We start from the raw sequence: 18,200 nt of genomic DNA, 5'->3' as shown, positions 1-18,200 counted from the left end.
TTTCTGATCATGATTGGTTGAGAAAGTTGCGCGCGTTTTTTAAACCAATCACAAAGTGTAGTCATGCAAAAGCGAAGCAAATGCAAATTACTTTTGACACTCAAGTGAACAAAACCGCTCTATTAACTAGTTGTTGCGTTACTTATTACAATTTGTATAAATGAACAGTAAAAGTGAGTCAGTGCGGTGGTTAAAATATAACAGCCTACACAGGTTGTGCGCATCTTCGCTTGGTCTAAAACTTTACTCTCGTTTTCGGCTATTTTTGTTATCTACGCTAAGAATTTTTATTCTACTTTTCTTTCAAATATATCTGGAAGAGCCGAGGAGGGTCTTCCGACTTCCAACTTCTGACTCTCCCAGGCTCGATTGCCGCTGTTCGAGTGTGAGTGCGGAACCTATCAATATCAGTTGGCACCGATTTCTGAGGTTTCTGTGTTTCCAGCAATATTCGAGTTGCGTTTCAGTAAGTTTATTGCACTAGTAGCCAATCTGACTTTTCAGTTTAAACCATTTTTTTAGGACTTTAAATTAGAGCACAACCAGGAACTGCCGAGAACGTCAAGGAGAGGATCCGAAAATCCGAAGAATCCATCTCAAAACTCCAGGCACATTCTGATAAAGGAGCATAACTGAACTGTCCGAAGACTGCGTTACAACGCAAGGGCGAATATCACGCCAAAGAATTAAAAGGTATTACCTTAATCACAAAAAACGCTCAAAAGAAATATCTAGGCGCTCCTATTAAGTTCCACTATAGGTGAGTAGAGCGAAATAAGATCAAACTCAGCAGGATTAAGCAGCTAAAACAGCGAAAAAAAAATAAAAAGAATGAAACTATGAACAGGACACCTTCAACGGTCCGTGAACCGTTAGTTTGTTATTAAGTCCGAAGTTCGAAGTCCGAAGACCAAAGACCAAAGTCCGAAGTCCGAAGCCCGAAGTCTAAAGTCGGAAGCCGAAACTCGGAAGTCCGAAGTCAGAAGTCGGAAAACGGAAGTCCGAATTCGGAAGTCCGAATCCGGAATTCGGAATTCCCAATCGGAAGTCGGAAGTCGGCAGTCCGAACCCCGAAGAACCAATTCGGAAGTCGGAAGTCAAACCGAAACCCGAAGAACCAAGTTGGAAGTCTGAGGTCCGAAGTCTCAAATCCAAAGTCGGAGGTCTGAAGTCTGAGGTCGGAAGTCCAAGGTCCGAAGTCAGAGGTCGAAAATCTGAAGTCAGAGGTCGGAAGCCCGAAGTCGGAGGTCGAGAGTCTGAGGTCCGAAGTCGGAATTCTGAAGTCGGGGGTCGGAAGTCTGAGGTCCGCAGTCCTAAGTCTGAAGTCGGAGGTCGGAAGCCCGAAGTCGGAGGTCGAGAGTTTGAGGTCTGAAGTCGGAATTCTGAAGTCGGGGGTCGGAAGTCTGAGGTCCGGAGTCCTAAGTCTGAAGTCAGGGGTCGGAAGCCCGAAGTCGGAGGTCGAGAGTTTGAGGTCCGAAGTCGGAATTCTGAAGTCGGGGGTTGGAAGTCTGAGGTCCGGAATCCTAAGTCTGAAGTCAGAGGTCGGAAGCCCGAAGTCGGAGGTCGAGAGTTTGAGGTCCGAAGTCGGAATTCTGAAGTCGGGGGTCGAAAGTCTGAGGTCCGGAGTCCTAAGTCTGAAGTCGGAGTTCCGAAGTCTGAGGTCCGAAATCCCAAGTCCGAAGTCCGTGGTCCGAAGTCTGACTTTTGAAGTCCAAAGTCTGAAGTCAGAGTTCGGAAGTCTGTTCGAAGTCGGAAGTCGGAAGTCGGAAGTTGAATGTCGGAATTCGGAAGTCCCTCCTCGGCTTTCGTACCTTCTCGGCATTCGAATTTATCTGATAGGCAGTTTATAGTTCCCTTTGCAACTGAAATGAAAATGTCTTTTCTAATTAACATGTATGAATGTTTCTCGAACTCTTTCCTAGCGCCTTCTTTAGCAGCGTTTTTGGTTAATTCAAACGCACCCATTTTTGTACCCTTCGCCATCGTTGCAAAAGCGAGTTTTTCCGTGAGATCCTCGAAAAAAGTTCCGACTTGACGCCCGCCGCTAGAAATGGCTGCTAAGATAGTATCTTGTCCCGCCTTCTTAAAAGTCATCTTGGTCCCTTCACGCCACGCTTCTTCAGTAGCCTCAGTTAGCACGCCCTTTGCAATTTCCTTTGCTGCTTGCTTATGTAGTTTTTTGGCTACTTCTTTCGGGGCCGACTTTGCCATTTGTTTTACAGTTTCGACGACAGCGGCTTCTGCACTTTTTTTCATTGCATCCTTAATGATACTCATAAGCTCGAGCGATTCAAGGTCTCCGACGCCCGAGATTATGTTAATAACACCACCAGTTATATCACCATCTTCGAAACATTTCAGGGCATGAAGAATCTCTATGAATGCCTCCCATCCGGGTGCGTACATATTTATTATAACCTTTGCTCCAACCTTTGCTCCAACCTTCGCCAAATATAGAGACCACGACTCCTCTGCCATTTTTGCAAGACTTATAGATGGCAAAGCCTGAAAATATCGAAAACACAATAAATGATCAGTGGTGAATAGAAGAGGTACACTGTATACGTATGTAGCTTGGAAGTAAAGCCAGACGTAGTAGCTGAACCAAATAATGCCAAGCCCCATACCCTAGAGCTAAAGGTTTTTTTCACAGGGCAGCAGTGAAGGTGTTCTTAGATAAATAAAACTTGATTATTAAAAATATCATTCATTGCAGTCGTAAGACTTAATTACGTACAATCTGTAAAACTTACAATAAAAATGGTTTAATTTTTTAAAATTAATTACAATTGTGTTACAAAAAAATATTTACATCGCGTGGCTATGAATAAACGATTTCATTAAACGATCGGTGCGACAAACTGGAATGTCAAAACGTCTCTTATTTTCAAACGTTGAGCCTGAGAACTGGCCATAGGCGGTAGTAGGATAGCCAGCTTGTGTTCTTGCTTACAATATCGTTAAATAATTTAACGAATAATGTATCACGTCGTCTGAAAGTGTTGGAATAGGTGTTTCACAGACGGTTCTTTGCTCGTTGGCAGACGTTTGTTTTTTCATGAGATACATATTATTATTGACTATGCGCCTCGACTAGCCCTTAAAGGCTAAATGCGGCTTAGCCTGTACATTTAGGCTGATATTATATTAAAATGAAAGTTCAAGTTGAAGACATGCTTTGTTTAGACAGCAAACAGCCTAATAATTGTCTGTGAAGACGAATGTAGTGAGGTGATACGCATTTTATGGCTCATTTCTTTGTGAGGTCCCCACAAAGTGAAAAGCGTGTTCTATTTGGAAGCACAATGTTGTTCTAAGGAATGACGTCTTTTAATTTTATACTTGGCAGGTTTGTTGATTTCACAGCCGATCAAACAACAAACATGACGAAGTAACTCCCTCCTCTGTAGAGGCCTCTTTCTCTGTTGTTTTTTCAAACGGGCTGTGGAAGAGGTAAAAATAATCACATGGAGCTTGGGCAAAGAAGAAATGGAAGCGCGCAGCGGGTACTCCGAGCTCCGCGCTCTTCTTTTTTTCTTTTTCTTTTTTTCTTCAGTTTTCATGTTTTCGCCTTTCCCGCCCTCCCTCACTGAAAAAGCTTTTGCGGAAGAGAAAGTTGTTTCGCCAAATGTGTTTTAAATGAATGTTTATACTGAAACAGACATTTAACAACGAAATGAAGTGCCGTGGCATTGATTTGAATATACTTTAAAGTGTATATGACACAGTTTTTTTTATTTGCCTGATCGAATGTATGTGGAATGCTGATGGGAACATCGAAAAAAGAAATTCGAAATCTCTTTTTTTCACCGCGTTTTCGCGGTCTAAAATCGTGAAATTTCACTTCCGGTTGGGTCCAAAACCGCGCACATTGGGGAGCTGGGTCTATTCTGCTTTTGACGTCATGGCTGGTCTAGACCCAGCTCCCACTGTGCGCCGTGACGTCAAACAAGAATGCGCTCAGTGATACACTCAATAACCAAACAAACCGAACATGGAATTTTAAAGCTGCGACGGCATAGATTTAAAATCGCTAAAATCACAACAACACGTGCGCTACTTCTAAATTCGTTTTGAGCCTAATACGTCAAGATTCATGTTACTTACCTGTATATTTGCTGATATGATATATGATAGCTTTATTTTCACACGCTGTTTCCATCGGCTTTTCTAAAAAACTATTATTACACTAGTATCCCTCTAGACTTCAGATCATTTATAAACTTCCAAGCCTTTAGCTTTTTTTTCGGTTTTCCGGCAACCAAGCCGCAATCTTCCTTTGAAATTCCCTATTCAGTTTTTCTTTGGTTCTTGAGTGTATCACTTGTTTGACGTTACGGCGCCCAGTGGGGAGCTGGGTCTAGACCGGCCATAAGTCAAAAGCAGAATAGATCCAGCTCCCCACTGTGCGCGGTTTTGGACCCAACCGGAAGTGAAAATATTGCGTGTTTTAGGTCGAAAACGCGGTGAAAAAAACGAGATTTCGAATTTCTTTTTCCGATGTTCGCATCAGCATACCACGTAGATTTGATCAGGCAAATAAAAAAAAATCTGTCATATACACTTTAAGGTCGGTTCAAACGCCTCTGTCATAGTTAAAATTGAAAACGTTTTAGTGTATCAATATTAATTAAAATGCAGTGGAATTTATTTTGCATGGTGATGATAGTTTAAAAGAAATCTATTTAACTGTTTTGAAGATTTTTGAAAAAAGCCCTTAAAATTTACAAGTTCCCGAAAATTATGACGGGAGTGATTTTTTTAAAAAAAATCTTGTTCTCGGTTTCGCGAGACTGAGAAAATCACCACGAAAACATTTACGGGGTCGAACGAAAAGTTCAATACATGATTTGGCGTTTCTAATAAAATTGTTTCCTTATCTAAGGAATTGCGAAACATAAGATCATCAGGTCATCGCGCGATCGTTTTTTACAGTTCAACTGATTAATAAAAATGTTTTGGTAAGTTCTGCAAAGCAGATTTTATGCAAATTAGACGAAGTTTTTGGCAAAACTGCTTTTGAATTGAGTGTTGTGAGCTTGTTTTTTTAAAACTGAGATTTCGTTTTCCCAAAGGAATTTATCTTGTCATTCTTTGTTAGCTTCCTTCTCACTTCAGAAAATTGTTGTGTCATTTGTCATACAGCATTAAGACCCAGACCACCGAGATGATTTTTCAGCACTAGCATTGAAATCCTCGCATGCGCTTCATCTTAGTATGAGGACTCGAATTCACGTGGTGTACGCTTTGAAAATGTAAAAGTAAACCAAAGAAACTTCGTTTAGAAACGTCTATTTTAAACACTCTCACACACCCCTAAATAAATTCCCAGTTGCTAAAAATCCTTTTCTAACCTTTGAGTTGTTCAATAATATCTGCTGGATCAGTACTGCAACTTGAATTGTGGATAATGGCGGTTAACTCGTTTCTTGAAAATGATTGCCACGTGATAGAAGGGGAATTTCCCTTTTATAATGTTGATTGAAATTTAAAAGTCTTATCTAAAGTTGAGTTTAGGAAAGCGATAGGGAAGTTTAATATGCCAGGCCTAAATGTTTTTCTTCGATATTGTTCCATTAGTCGGCTGCTTGATACTTGAATCTTTACTACTTCTAGTTTGTTCTTAGCAACGACAGATGTAGATCTTTAATTTTCCAAGTATACGTGGCGTCATAGTTTTGAAAACAAATGTGTTTAATAGTCAAAATAAAATGCAATATTCATAAAATAGAACTAAAAAAAATAATGAATATTGCTGTCCGTTTTGTGTTTATCGTTACCATGGAAATACATCATACCAAACTGATTTAGGACAAAAGGATAACATCGGAACATAGCTATTAATATTAAAAATGCTCAAAAGACGGTTTTGAGACACCTTAAAATGGGCCAAGAATGGTTGAGTTTCAATGGCAGTTAAACATTAGTTGTTATTTGCTTAATACTGCCCAAGTCTAGAATGGAATATCTTTTTTTGATAAAATGCCATTTAACCTGATGCTTAATAACTTTTATATTCAATAACTTAAAAATCTTATATTATTCAACCATTTCAGGAACAGATTTATATAGAAAACAAGTAAAAGATTACGGGAAAGCTGCATTTGATAATTATCATTAACCATCTCTAAATTTTTTTGTGAAGATAGACACAATAATAATGGGTCACTTGACACAAAAGTTTGACATTTTGAGCCAAACCACCTTGTTACACACGCTAGCTGAGAAGTTTTTATGTTTCCTTATCATAAGGAAGAATCAAATATGAAACCAACTTATCATTACTTTTACAGTGACAAAGTTTAAGAATTTTCGGTTAAGTTCCGCAAAGCAGGCTTTATGTAAATTTGACGAAGTTCCGCTATACCTGCTCTTGCGTGTTGTGAGCTTGTTAATGAAATACTAAAAAATTCGTTTTCTCAAAGACTGAATCGATGTTGTGATTCCTTGATAGTTGCCTTAAAATTCCTAGAAATTGTTGCGTCGTTTGTCATGCTACATGATAGAATCAAAGCGCCGTGATCTTCTTCCAGCACTTGTATTGAGAATCTCCCATGCAAGCGTTTCATTTTCATATAGAGAATCAAATTCAATGTGGTGTACTCTTTTAAGAAGAAGTTGAATTGCACCAAAGAAACTGCCTCGGTACCGAGGCCAACAGATCAATTATTTTCGATCGTATCTGCAGAATTCAAAAGAATCATTGGCTTAAAACGAGGCAATAATGCACCTATCAATGTTAAGCCCGAGGGGGGGGGGGGGGTCGAGCAAGGGGTGGGGATTTTGACATTTTCTATAAAAAAATGTCAAATTCCCCACCCCGGGACAAAATAATTGGTCAAAATCCCCATGAAATGTGGTCAAATGTCCTTCAAACCTTCATATACGACCCGAAAATCCCTACCCTGGGGCCATCACGTACGATCAAAATCCCTACCCTGGGGACCTACCTCACGATCAGATTCCCGTGGTTAGCCCTCCCCCCCCCCCTCCCCCCCTCGGGCTTAACATTGATAGGTGCATAAGGGCTAATTAACATATAGGCAAAAGATTAATGTATTTTCCGCCATTTTGGAATAAGGTGTATTATCCTGCTTAATCTAGCGCATTATCGTCTGAATTTAGCCAACTCGGCCTACGGCCTCGTCGGCTAAGTATCAGGCGATGTTCCGCGAGATTTCGCAGGATAATTGTTGATGGCGTTTACAAGGCCATGTTACTTACGGTCAAACACTTTCCGGCAAAAGTCGTAAAATGGATTTCGCCCATATTCTTACCATAGGTAGGCCTTAATATAAAATAAATCACAATATACCTTGTTTGGCTACATATCGATTTGTTTTCGAGAAAATCGATAATTTTAAAATCCAGCAAAAATGACGCTTTCGGAGCTCTAAATTTATGCCGAGTTTGTTAGCTTCGCGTCAAAAAAGAAAGCTCTCTGGAAGGACAATACCTGTTAAATGTTGAAGAATGACATGAAAAAGAAAGCAATTTCTACTCTTTGAGTCATTTCATTTACAAAATATAATTAAATTTATTTGATAAACTTTTAATTTGATTTAAAATAGGTCTAACTTATCGAATAATTTAAGTATGAGCGAAGCGAATTAAATGGCCGAAAATTTGGTATTTGAAAGATAAATGATTGTTCTTTTAGATACTAAAAAGATTTCCTGAGGAAATGATTTAGTGTGATGCTTTTTTAAAGGATCAAAGTTGCTTAAAATTCGTTAATTTGACCGACCGATCTTATCAACTTTATGTAAACATTCCACACGAAGGTTAATTTTCCCCATGTGAACTTCAACTGAGTAAAATAAAACATAGAATTGCTTACCTTGGTGTCCGCTGGTGCATTTATATTGGAAAAGCTGGTTACCTCATTTTCGTCAAAACCTAAGAAATCGGGGAAGCTGGTTATCTCATTTTCTTGATCACGCGCCATTTGTAACTGAGCCTAGGGAATTAAGAATTAAGGTGATTATAAAGTTATCACTTATCATTTGTTGTTTGGAAACTTGAGTCGTATTACAACCGTCGTATTTACGAAGGGACAAACCAAATAATATTTGAAACTTAGATCGTCTTTCCTCTAATAGCTTCCAAATCAACTCAAAAAGACACCAGAAAACAGGTAAAAAACAAAACATTTACTGAATAATGACTATGATATTTTTAATATTTGGATCCCCTGATGGCGAGGCGCTCGTCCCTCCCCGAAAGATCTTAGCTTTTGTTTTCACCTGTTTTGCCTTGGCCTAATCAAGAACTTGGACAAAGGTAAGAACAAAAAATATAAAATAAAGCGAAGCAACGCAACAGGAGACCTTTCGACCCGGAAGTTAAAAGCGCTGCAATGCAACCATTTAGCAACTCTCTCGAACGGTGGCTTACTGAAGTGAAACTTAATTTCAGCCCAAAAGTTTTTCATTCAGAGCTTATATTAATATAGTTAAAATCAGGGTTTCTGTTAAAATATATGGCCTCAATCAATACAATACCAAAAAGCAGGGTGCTATCTGGACACGGTGGTTGTCGATTTCATGTGCCAGAAGTTACTCCAGTGTGAAATAAATTATCTGCATACCGCATGACAAAGGATCGACAAATCTCAAATGGCTTTTTTCGAAATGAAGATTCGCCGGCCAAATCGATTTATCTACACTGCTGCTAAGTTTGAAGTTGATTTAAGCAAAGTACTTCGTACCCCTGTTTACATTGTTAAGTTAAGACTGGACTGTTTTCAAGAATGCATGGAAAAGAACTGTCACTTCAAGACGTGGAAATCAGTTACAAATGGCGCGTCAAGAAAATCATTTCCCCAAGAAATCCTTTTAGTATCAAGTAGAACAAACATTTATCTTTCTAATACCAAATTTTCAATTATTTCCCTTCGCTCATACTTTGACCTATTATATTTCGAATCAAATCAAAAGTGTGTCAAGTAAATTTAATTATATTTTGTAAATAAAAGGACTTCAAGAGCAGAAATTGCTTTCGACCTATTGATTTGATGCCATTCTTCGATATTTTATAGGTATTTTTATAGGTATTTTTTGACGCTAAGACAGCAAACTCGGCGTAAATTTTTTCAAGTTTTATCGATTTTCTCAAAAACAAATCGGTATTTCGCCAAACAAAGTATACAGTGATTTGTTTCATATTAAGGCCTACCAGTGGTAAGAATATGAACAAAATCCATTTTTTCGACACTTGCCAAGAATTTTCATTTTTGTGTGAAATTTGTACACATGTCCACTTAACTCGTAGAAATGATTATCACGTGATAGAAGGGGAATTTCCCTTTTTAATGTAGATTAAAAATTCAAAAGGTGTCTTTAAGTTTAGTTTAAAGAAGAAGTTCACTCCAGAATGGCCATTTATTTTTTCTACGCAAATAAAATTTAAATACTCGAAACTCCTTGTTTCTTCGTAGTTGCTTTTGTTTGTCAAAATGCCTGTTTGTGCAGCTCCATTTTGCTCAAACAGAGCTCCAAGAAATACAAAAAAACAAGGAGTTTCTACTATTAAAATTTTCCCGCCAAACTTCAGGCTGAGCTCTTTGACGTCACGCGTACATTACCAGCTTCAAGATGGCGGCGTTCAGTTGTCGAGTTTTGGGAAAGATTTCGTAGGGTTATAGCGCACGTTGGAGGCTGAAATTTTGGTAATACTAAATAACATATCTTTGTGTAAACTTTTTTTTGGCGTAAAGAAAATAAATGGACATACTGGAGTGAACTTCTCCTTTAAGAAAGCGATAGGGAGTGTATTATGCTGGGCTAAAATGTTTTTTCTTCGACCTTGTTCCATTCGCTCGCTGCTTGATACTTAAATCTTTAATACTTCTGGTTTGTTCTGAACCACGACAGATGAAGATCTTTAATTTTCCGACAACCTCGTTCCCAGGGCTTTTCCCTTGGTAAATTGGAACGGGCGGGAAATTTACCAAGGGAAAAGCCCTGGGAACGAGGTTGATTTTCCGAGTATACGTATACGTATGCCCCTGTATTGGCTAACCTTTTCATGGGGCATAATGAGAATGCATGGTTAGAGAACTACAAGGGTTCAAGGATTTTGTACTACCGACGATATGTCGATGACACTTTTTGTGTGTTTGAGACAGAGCAAGACGCTGTGTCATTTTACAACTTCATCAATTCTCAACACCCGAACATACGTTTTACCATGGAGAAAGAGGTAGATCATAAGTTAGCATTCCTAGATGTCTTAGTTCATAACAATCCTCTTTATCTCCAGACTTCAGTTTTCCGTAAGAAAACGTTCACAGGGCTCCTTACGAACTATTTTAGTTTTACTGCATTCTCTTACAAAATGGGTCTTGTAAGAACACTGGTTGACAGGGTCTACAAAATCAACAATTCCTGGTTGGGCTTTCATGATGATATTAAGAACCTCACTCGTATCCTACGTAAAGACCTTTTCCCTGTTCATATTATAGATAAGGTTGTCAACCAATACGTAAGCAGAGCTCAAGTCCGCCCATCAGATAGCGCTAGCTCTCGGGTTCAACAACCCGTTTCATCTTATTATTTTAAGTTACCTTATGTAGGATCCTTTTCTGCAGAAGCTCAGAAGAGATTGCGTAAACTTGTCCACCGTTATTGTACTAACATTGAAGTTAAGTTAGTTTTTTCGTCTTTTAAAGTGAGTAGTATGTTCAGTGTGAAGGATCCTGTTCCTCTCGATCTCCGTTCGCGCGTTGTCTACAAATTTTCTTGTGCAGGATGTAATTATGGGTTAGAGACTGTTGTGAGTGTTTTGTTGACAAATACACGCACGCGATGGCCGCACAATGAACGAGAAATTTTCAATACTGCACGAGGCGTAGCCGAGTGCAGTATTGAAAATTTCGAGTTCATTGTGAGGCCAGCAAGTGCGTGTTTTTGTCAACAAAACACGAACGGACAGACTCTAACCCTTTTAATATACAATCTGAGTACACTGCTGTGCAAGCGATCATCGACTTAACGAACCTCAAACAATAAGCTTAATGTTTTAAAATAAGAAGTGTGGTAGTTCATAATTACACGGGATTACATCATTAATATAAAAATCACAAATAAGCCGTACAGAAATAAAGCTTAACATGGTTCATAAAATCGTTCATCAGCTGTGGTCGTTCATAAATACAGTCAGCGAGAAGCTTATTCAAAGCAAGTCGATGGCTTTTACAATCAAGCAACTACGAGCAAGTCAATCGCACACAAAAATGTATTTATTGAGCTGCACTTTACCTTTGAACATGAAAGCTCTTCAAGTTGTTATCCTCTTCGATTTTGTTTGGTATTGGATCGTTGATAATTTGAAAAATATAGTTTTCTTCCACTTCTACAAGCCTTGAAGCTGAAGACATTTTCAATAATGCACGATTTTTGTGCATTATTGTCAATACTGCACTGTCGGAGTTTGCTGACGACAGGTAAAGCAAAATCACGTGATCTATTTTAACCAATCGCGCGCGTGGATTTTGGACAGTGAACGAAGATTGTATATTAATGCCTGTTACATCGGCGAAACTAGCCGTCATCTTTCAACGCGCATTCGTGAGCATCTGAGTAGGGACAGGAACTCACACATTTACCAACATCTGCAGCAGTCTGAGGCATGCCGTAGGCTTGCATCAAAGAACTGCTTTTCTATTGTAGATTCCGCACCCAATAGACTACAGCTATTTTTAAAAGAGGCTGTCCACATCCGCTGGGAAAACCCCACGTTAAATAAGCAGCTCAAACATGCTGACTTAACTCTTTCATTTTAGTATTATGTTATTTTCTTATAAATAAGTGTCGTTTAATTTAATTTAATTTTTTTTTTTTTGCATCATTTTGTGCAATAATTGTAATTTACTTAGTTATTTTTACTGTTTAATTTCTTTGCCGTGTATTTATACTCGCGCGCATTGTTCCATGTCTCGCGCATTTAAATGCTGTACGTTAAATTTAAAATGTATTACGAATGTTGCGTATCACGCATGTTACGCCATTGCTTGTAAAAAATTCAACTTCAACTGTAAACGATCCCACAACTGAAGATGATCGTTGGAACGATCGAAACATGTCTTGCAAACTAAAAGTTGTTGTACATTTTTTAAAAATACGTAAAGTATAGAAAACAAGAATAGGAGTTTAATATAGAAACGCTGCATTTGATATTCTTCACTATCTCGAGATTTATTTGTGTAGATAGACACAATAATAACTGGTCGCGCGACGCAAAAGTTTGACATTTTGAGCCAAACCTGAGTCGCATCGATGTTTTTCTTTATTTAACCAGTAGGAGCCAAACATGAGATTATTTTTTTCATCATCATTTGTTCCGCGAGATTTCGCAGGATAATTGTTGATGGCGTTTAAAAGGCCATGTTACTTACGGTCAAACATTTGTCGGCAAAAGTCGTAAAATGGATTTCGCCCATATTCTTACCATAGGTAGGCCTTAATATAAAACAAGAAGCTTGAGAAGCTTAAAATCGGGCGGTTAATAATTAACTATCTGCTTTGACTTGAAAGGCGGGGTACGGTACAGTAAAAATCACTGGAAAAACAGTCACTTTAGTAACACTCAGTGGGAGGTTTGCGTAAGTCACAGTCTGCATGAGCTGTATTAGTGTGTAAAACCCGGGTAGAACATAATATCTGGAATGTTTTCAAGATTGCATTATTACTTAATGACTTAATGTTCTCAATTTATAAATATATTTCGCACAATACATGTAAAAATAAACGATTGAGCTAGACGACTAGAAAATATAAATTTTTAACACTTTTTTTGCAGCCTTTTTTTCGCAATACTCTTTATCAGGTAACTACTATTGTCAAGAAAATGATCACAACTAGTTGACCAATGATTAGGTATTTGTTTCATACCATTACTGTAATAGCAACTGATGAAGAATAGTAGTACTGACCCAAAGTATAAGGACTGGAAAATACTGAAAACCATTTCAGCTGCGTTTCAAGAAATCCAAAAAAGTTTTACTTATCTCATATACCTTTGTTTTGCAGTATTTTGTTAATTTTGGGGGATGTCGGGGAGGCGATAGATTTTCTTAAAGGATTAGTAAAATTTAGACACATTAGACTACGAGCAGTCCCTATTTTTTCGCAGAGTCCGTCGAGTTTGAAGCGAAATTTTTTTCGAAGAGTTCGTCGAGCTTGAAGCGTAATTTTTTTTTCGCCTCAAGCTCAACGAACTCTTCGAAAAACGTTTCGCTTCAAACTCGACGGACTCTGCGAAAAAAGAGGGACTGCTCGTAGTCTATAGACAAATAAGAAATATTAGAATTTGAAGTTAAAAATTTGGTCGACGGACACCAAACAGTCCCCTGACAACCTGGAGTGCCCTTTCGAGGGGGTCAACTGTTTGGTGGTGTTTCCATTTTTTCTTCAATCCCTTCTTTAAATCTCTTAAAATTTCATTCAAATTCAGGTAGAACCCCACCTTAAGTTTTGTTCTTGTGAGAAAACAACAGAAGTCAAAAGTTGCGTGATATAACCAAGCATAGATTTTAATTCTCCCTCCCTTTCCCTCTCCTTAACCTTTCACCCCCACATGTCCCTCCCTTTCTACTCCCATCCTTCCCCTCCCTCCCCTCTCCTGCAGTCTTTTACTCCACCCTATCCCATCGAGCTTTCTACTCCAATTACCTCCACCCTCACCAGCGTTTTGGGTGAATTTAGATGCTTAAAAATGCTATTTTCGGCCTTTTTCATTCATTTCAATGTTTGCATACATTTCCTGACCGTTTCAGTACCCTTTTTTCTTGGTTTTTCGTTTGTGCGCGTACTAATCTGTGCCAAGCAATTAGAGAATAACAGAAATTTGCCTTAATTTTGATCTCCTATACCAAGACCTTAGAGTATAAACCGCTAATAAAACAAAACACACTTGATAATAATTCTCTGAGGTTATACACCTTGCCAGTATTAACGTACTAACGAACTTGATAACAAGCCCCATGTCGTAGTAAGGATTTTTACTGATCAACATAGAAAATAAGTTCACAATGGTTTGTTCCTAAAACGTTTTTTACTTTACAGAGGGTCTGTATATTGATCTGTAACTTGTATATCGTATTGAAAAATTCAGAAGGAACCGACTTCTGTCCGCTACCATACATATGTTGAAAAATTAGCTTGTTCGAAACCGCAGCAAAATCGTTAGAGACTGACAAGATACAGCCGTTTACTGGCAGTCTTTGAAAATCCTGAATTTCGTCAAAATGAGCTAAAATAAAGTTTTTAAATGTCCTTTATCAATATGGTTATTATCTTCTTATTCAATTCTATTAACTGCTTTTATGCAGTACTGTCCAACAAAGATTTTAATTTCCTCAAAGTTTCGGGACGAAAGGATTCAAAATATTTCGTGCAGAATGTAATTTGATTAAGTGAATGTTTTCACGTCTATAAATGCTTCAAGCAGTGAATGAAAAAACGTTTTGTTTTCATCCTTGAGAACCACTTTTAAATAGTTAATGCATAAAAAATAACAATCAGATCAGAATACAATGATTATTAAAGCAAGGTTTCGCTATTATGTCTCGGCAGAGATACTTCTTTTTTGCAAGTTAAAATGTATGCAAATTTCGTGTGAAATGTAATTTGATTCCACTGTCTTGTTTACAAGTCTTTCTTTAGAAAGTTGTATTTTCCTGAATAAAACCCATTGGCCTGTTTTATTTTCCTGATCATGTTTGTCTGTGATTTTTACAAAACATGTGGTCTTTTTTTCGGAACTTAAAGTTGTGCAAAAATTCCTGTTTTGAACACAGTTGTCACTTCCGGAATTTCTCATCAAAAGATGTAGATTTCACCGCATTGCGTTTCGCTGCTTTATTTTAAAGGTGAACATATTAAAAACTCTTGCAATGCGTTTACAATTCGACTCAGACATTAGACATGGATGTCGTGCAGTATTTTGCCGGTTTTTTATTTTTTTTTAAAGCTTAGGGTAAAGAGAGACGAAAGAAGACGGCCAAAGTTGGCAAGTAGCCGGTTGTTTCGGCCGGCTACCAGCCCTATTCAAGTTCCACTCATATTCTGCCATGTCGGGTCATCCCTCAACGGGAAATAAATTTCCCCGATTCCAAAACTAAACTCAAAACGCTTAAATGACGAGCCAAAAAATAATTCATTTCTCGAATAAAAGATCGGAATATCCGGAAAATAACAGTATTAGTTCTTCATCAATTAAATCTTTCTTCGCAAGAGCTACATAATAGTCAAGAATAAAATCTTAAAAACACAATTTCAAACTATTCAAAACCAGATTAACGTGCGTCACACGACAGGCAAAATGTTTCAGATGAATTTTTTTTATCGAAAATGAGACCAAGCAACCTTTTGAAATCGAAGACTTTCAAAGCCATGACATGCATTCAGTCCGTGATAAAATTTAATTAAAATAAAATTCAATTGGTATTTAATTAAGTTTCCATTTTGAAGTCATCTTTTCATTCGATAGCTTTACCGATCTCGTAAAAAAAATTCCATTCAAGTTCACACCAATACTGTACATTGCCATTGTTTTGCTGACGTCTTGAGAAGTGCCTTACTAACGTCACTAGGCAAATCTAAAATATATTCAAAACAAGTTGTGCAAACATTCTACTCTTTGTGACAGGCGACTTTGACGCCCAACTGTGCGGAAATGAAAATCGACACACTTCTTGCTAAATATATAAAAAATAGTTTTTAAGTGGAGTCCGCCTCAAAAAAATGTACCGCCAGATCACACTGCTATTTGTAGAAACCAGCAAAGCGTATAGTTTCAAAGTTTCCCACAAAAACATTGCGTGACATGAATGACGTTACCCCTTTTATTTACAAGAATAGCTTCAACTTGTCAAAGCAACTATAGTTTCACAATGGTGATTATTAGTACTTTACCCCTTAAGCTTTTTTTTTGTCCTCCCGCCGAAGCAAAGAAGAGAACCGAATTGCAGATTATCCCAAAAGTCGACCCAGTGTGCCTACAACGATTTACTGTCAAAATTGAAATGAAACCGATTGGCCCAGGCTATCTCCATCGTTTTTGGCCGGCAGGAGACTATCGTCTAGGACGCCCAAAGGGTAAATTATGAATCGGCCACGCCCGATTAATAAATCACAATATACCTTGTTTGGCTACATATCGATTTGTTTTCGAGAAAATCGATAATTTTAAAATCCAGCAAAAATGACGCTTTCGGAGCTCTAAATTTATGCCGAGTTTGTTAGCTTTGCGTCAAAAAAGAAAGCTCTCTGGAAGGACAATACCTGTTAAATGTTGAAGAATGACATCAAATCAGTACGTCGAAAGCAATTTCTGCTCTTTGAGTCATTTTATTTACAAAATATAATTAAATTTATTTGATAAACTTTTAATTTGATTTAAAATAGGTCTAACTTATCGAATAATTTAAGTATGAGCGAAGCGAATTAAATGGCCGAAAATTTGGTATTTGAAAGATAAATGATTGTTCTTTTAGATACTAAAAAGATTTCCTGGGGAAATGATTTAGTGCGATGCTTTTAAGGATCAAAGTTGCTTAAAATTCGTTAATTTAACCGACCGTGACAGTCGATCTTATCAACTTTATGTAAATATTCCACACGAAGGTTAATTTTCCCCATGTGAACTTCAACTGAGTAAAATAAAAACATAGAATTGCTTACCTTGGTGTCCGCTGGTGCATTTATATTGGAAAAGCTGCTTACCTCATTTTCGTCAAAACCTAAGTGCTCGGTGAAGCTGGTTATCTCATTTTCTTGACGCGCCATTTGTAACTGATTTCCCATCTTGAAGCCTAGGGAATTAAGAATTAAGGTGATTATAAAGTTATCACTTATCATTTGTTGTTTGGAAACTTGAGTCGTTATTACAACCGTCGTATTTACGAAGGAACAGACCAAATAATATTTGAAACTAATAGACCGTCTTTCCCCTAAAGCTCCCAAATCAACTCAAAAAGACACCAGAAAACAGGTAAAAAACAAAATATTTACTGAATAATGACTGATATTTTTAATATTTGGGTCCCCTGATGGCGAGGCGCTCGTCCCTCCCCGAAAGATCTTAGCTTTTGTTTTCACCTGTTTTGCCTTGGCCTAATCAAGAACTTGGACAAAGGTAAGAACAAAAAATATAAAATAAAGCGAAGCAACGCAACAGGAGACCTTTCGACCCGGAAGTTAAAAGCGCTGCAATGCAACCATTTAGCAACTCTCTCGAACGGTGGCTTACTGAAGTGAAACTTAATTTCAGCCCAAAAGTTTTTCATTCAGAGCTTATATTAATATAGTTAAAATCAGGGTTTCTGTTAAAATATATGGCCTCAATCAATACAATACCAAAAAGCAGGGTGCTATCTGGACACGGTGGTTGTCGATTTCATGTGCCAGAAGTTACTCCAGTGTGAAATAAATTATCTGCATAACGCATGACAAAGGATCGACAAAAATCTCAAATGGCGGTTTTTGGAAATGAAGATTCGCCGGCCAAATCGATTTATCTACCACTGCTGCTAAGTTTGAAGTTGATTTAAGCAAAGTACTTGGTACCCCTGTTTACATTGGACTGTTTTCAAGAATGCATGGAAAAGAACTGTCACTTCAAGACGTGGAAATCAGTTACAAATGGCGCGTCTAGAAAATCATTTCCCTAAGAAATCCTTTTAGTATCAAATAGAACAAACAAGATCAGACCCAAGCACAAACAGCCGCCTAGGATCTACGGTCAGCCTAAGATACACAAATCAAATATACCATTGAGACCTATTGTATCGTGTATAAACACCTTTGCTTATGACTTGTCGGCTCATTTAGCTGACATCCTGTCCCCACTGACAGCTAGGCAAATCAGAGTACGCAGTTACCAACTCTACTCATTTCGTGAATACCATCAACCATGAACGAATACAAGAAAAGGAAATCATGGTATCATTTGACGTAGAATCTTTATTTACGAACGTGCCAATCGAAGACGCCGTAAAGGCCGCACTTCGCAAACTAGAAAACGATCCCGGTCTTGCTGACCGCTCAAACCTAACACCTACACAAATTGCCGACCTGTTAAACTTTGTTTTACGATCCACGTATTTCCAATACAATGGATCAATTTACGAACAAAAGGACGGAGCCGCTATGGGGAGCCCTGTCTCCGCGGTTATAGCCAACATCTTCATGGAAGAT

At 38.0% G+C, this 18,200-nt stretch overlaps 2 protein-coding genes across 3 annotated transcripts in view; both read right to left on the bottom strand.

The window, feature by feature from the left end:
- LOC144639320 (pancreatic lipase-related protein 2-like) overlaps positions 1–18,200 on the bottom strand; it is a 97,798-nt gene that overhangs the window by 42,788 nt on the left and 36,810 nt on the right. The window lies entirely within an intron of this gene.
- Positions 13–17,918, bottom strand: LOC144639042 (uncharacterized). Its single transcript, XM_078498304.1, has 4 exons — positions 17,885–17,918; positions 16,686–16,816; positions 7,841–7,960; positions 13–2,505 (listed from the first exon to the last, which is right to left on the bottom strand). The coding sequence occupies exons 1-4, from the start codon at positions 17,916–17,918 to the stop codon at positions 946–948; spliced, it is 1,845 nt and encodes a 614-aa protein (XP_078354430.1). The 3' UTR covers positions 13–945.

Source organism: Oculina patagonica, chromosome 14 (assembly GCF_052425735.1).
Source record: "Oculina patagonica isolate OP01 chromosome 14, crgOcupat, whole genome shotgun sequence".
In the NCBI taxonomy this organism is placed as follows: Eukaryota; Metazoa; Cnidaria; class Anthozoa; order Scleractinia; family Oculinidae; genus Oculina; species Oculina patagonica.
This window is presented reverse-complemented; position numbering and strand designations above follow the sequence as displayed.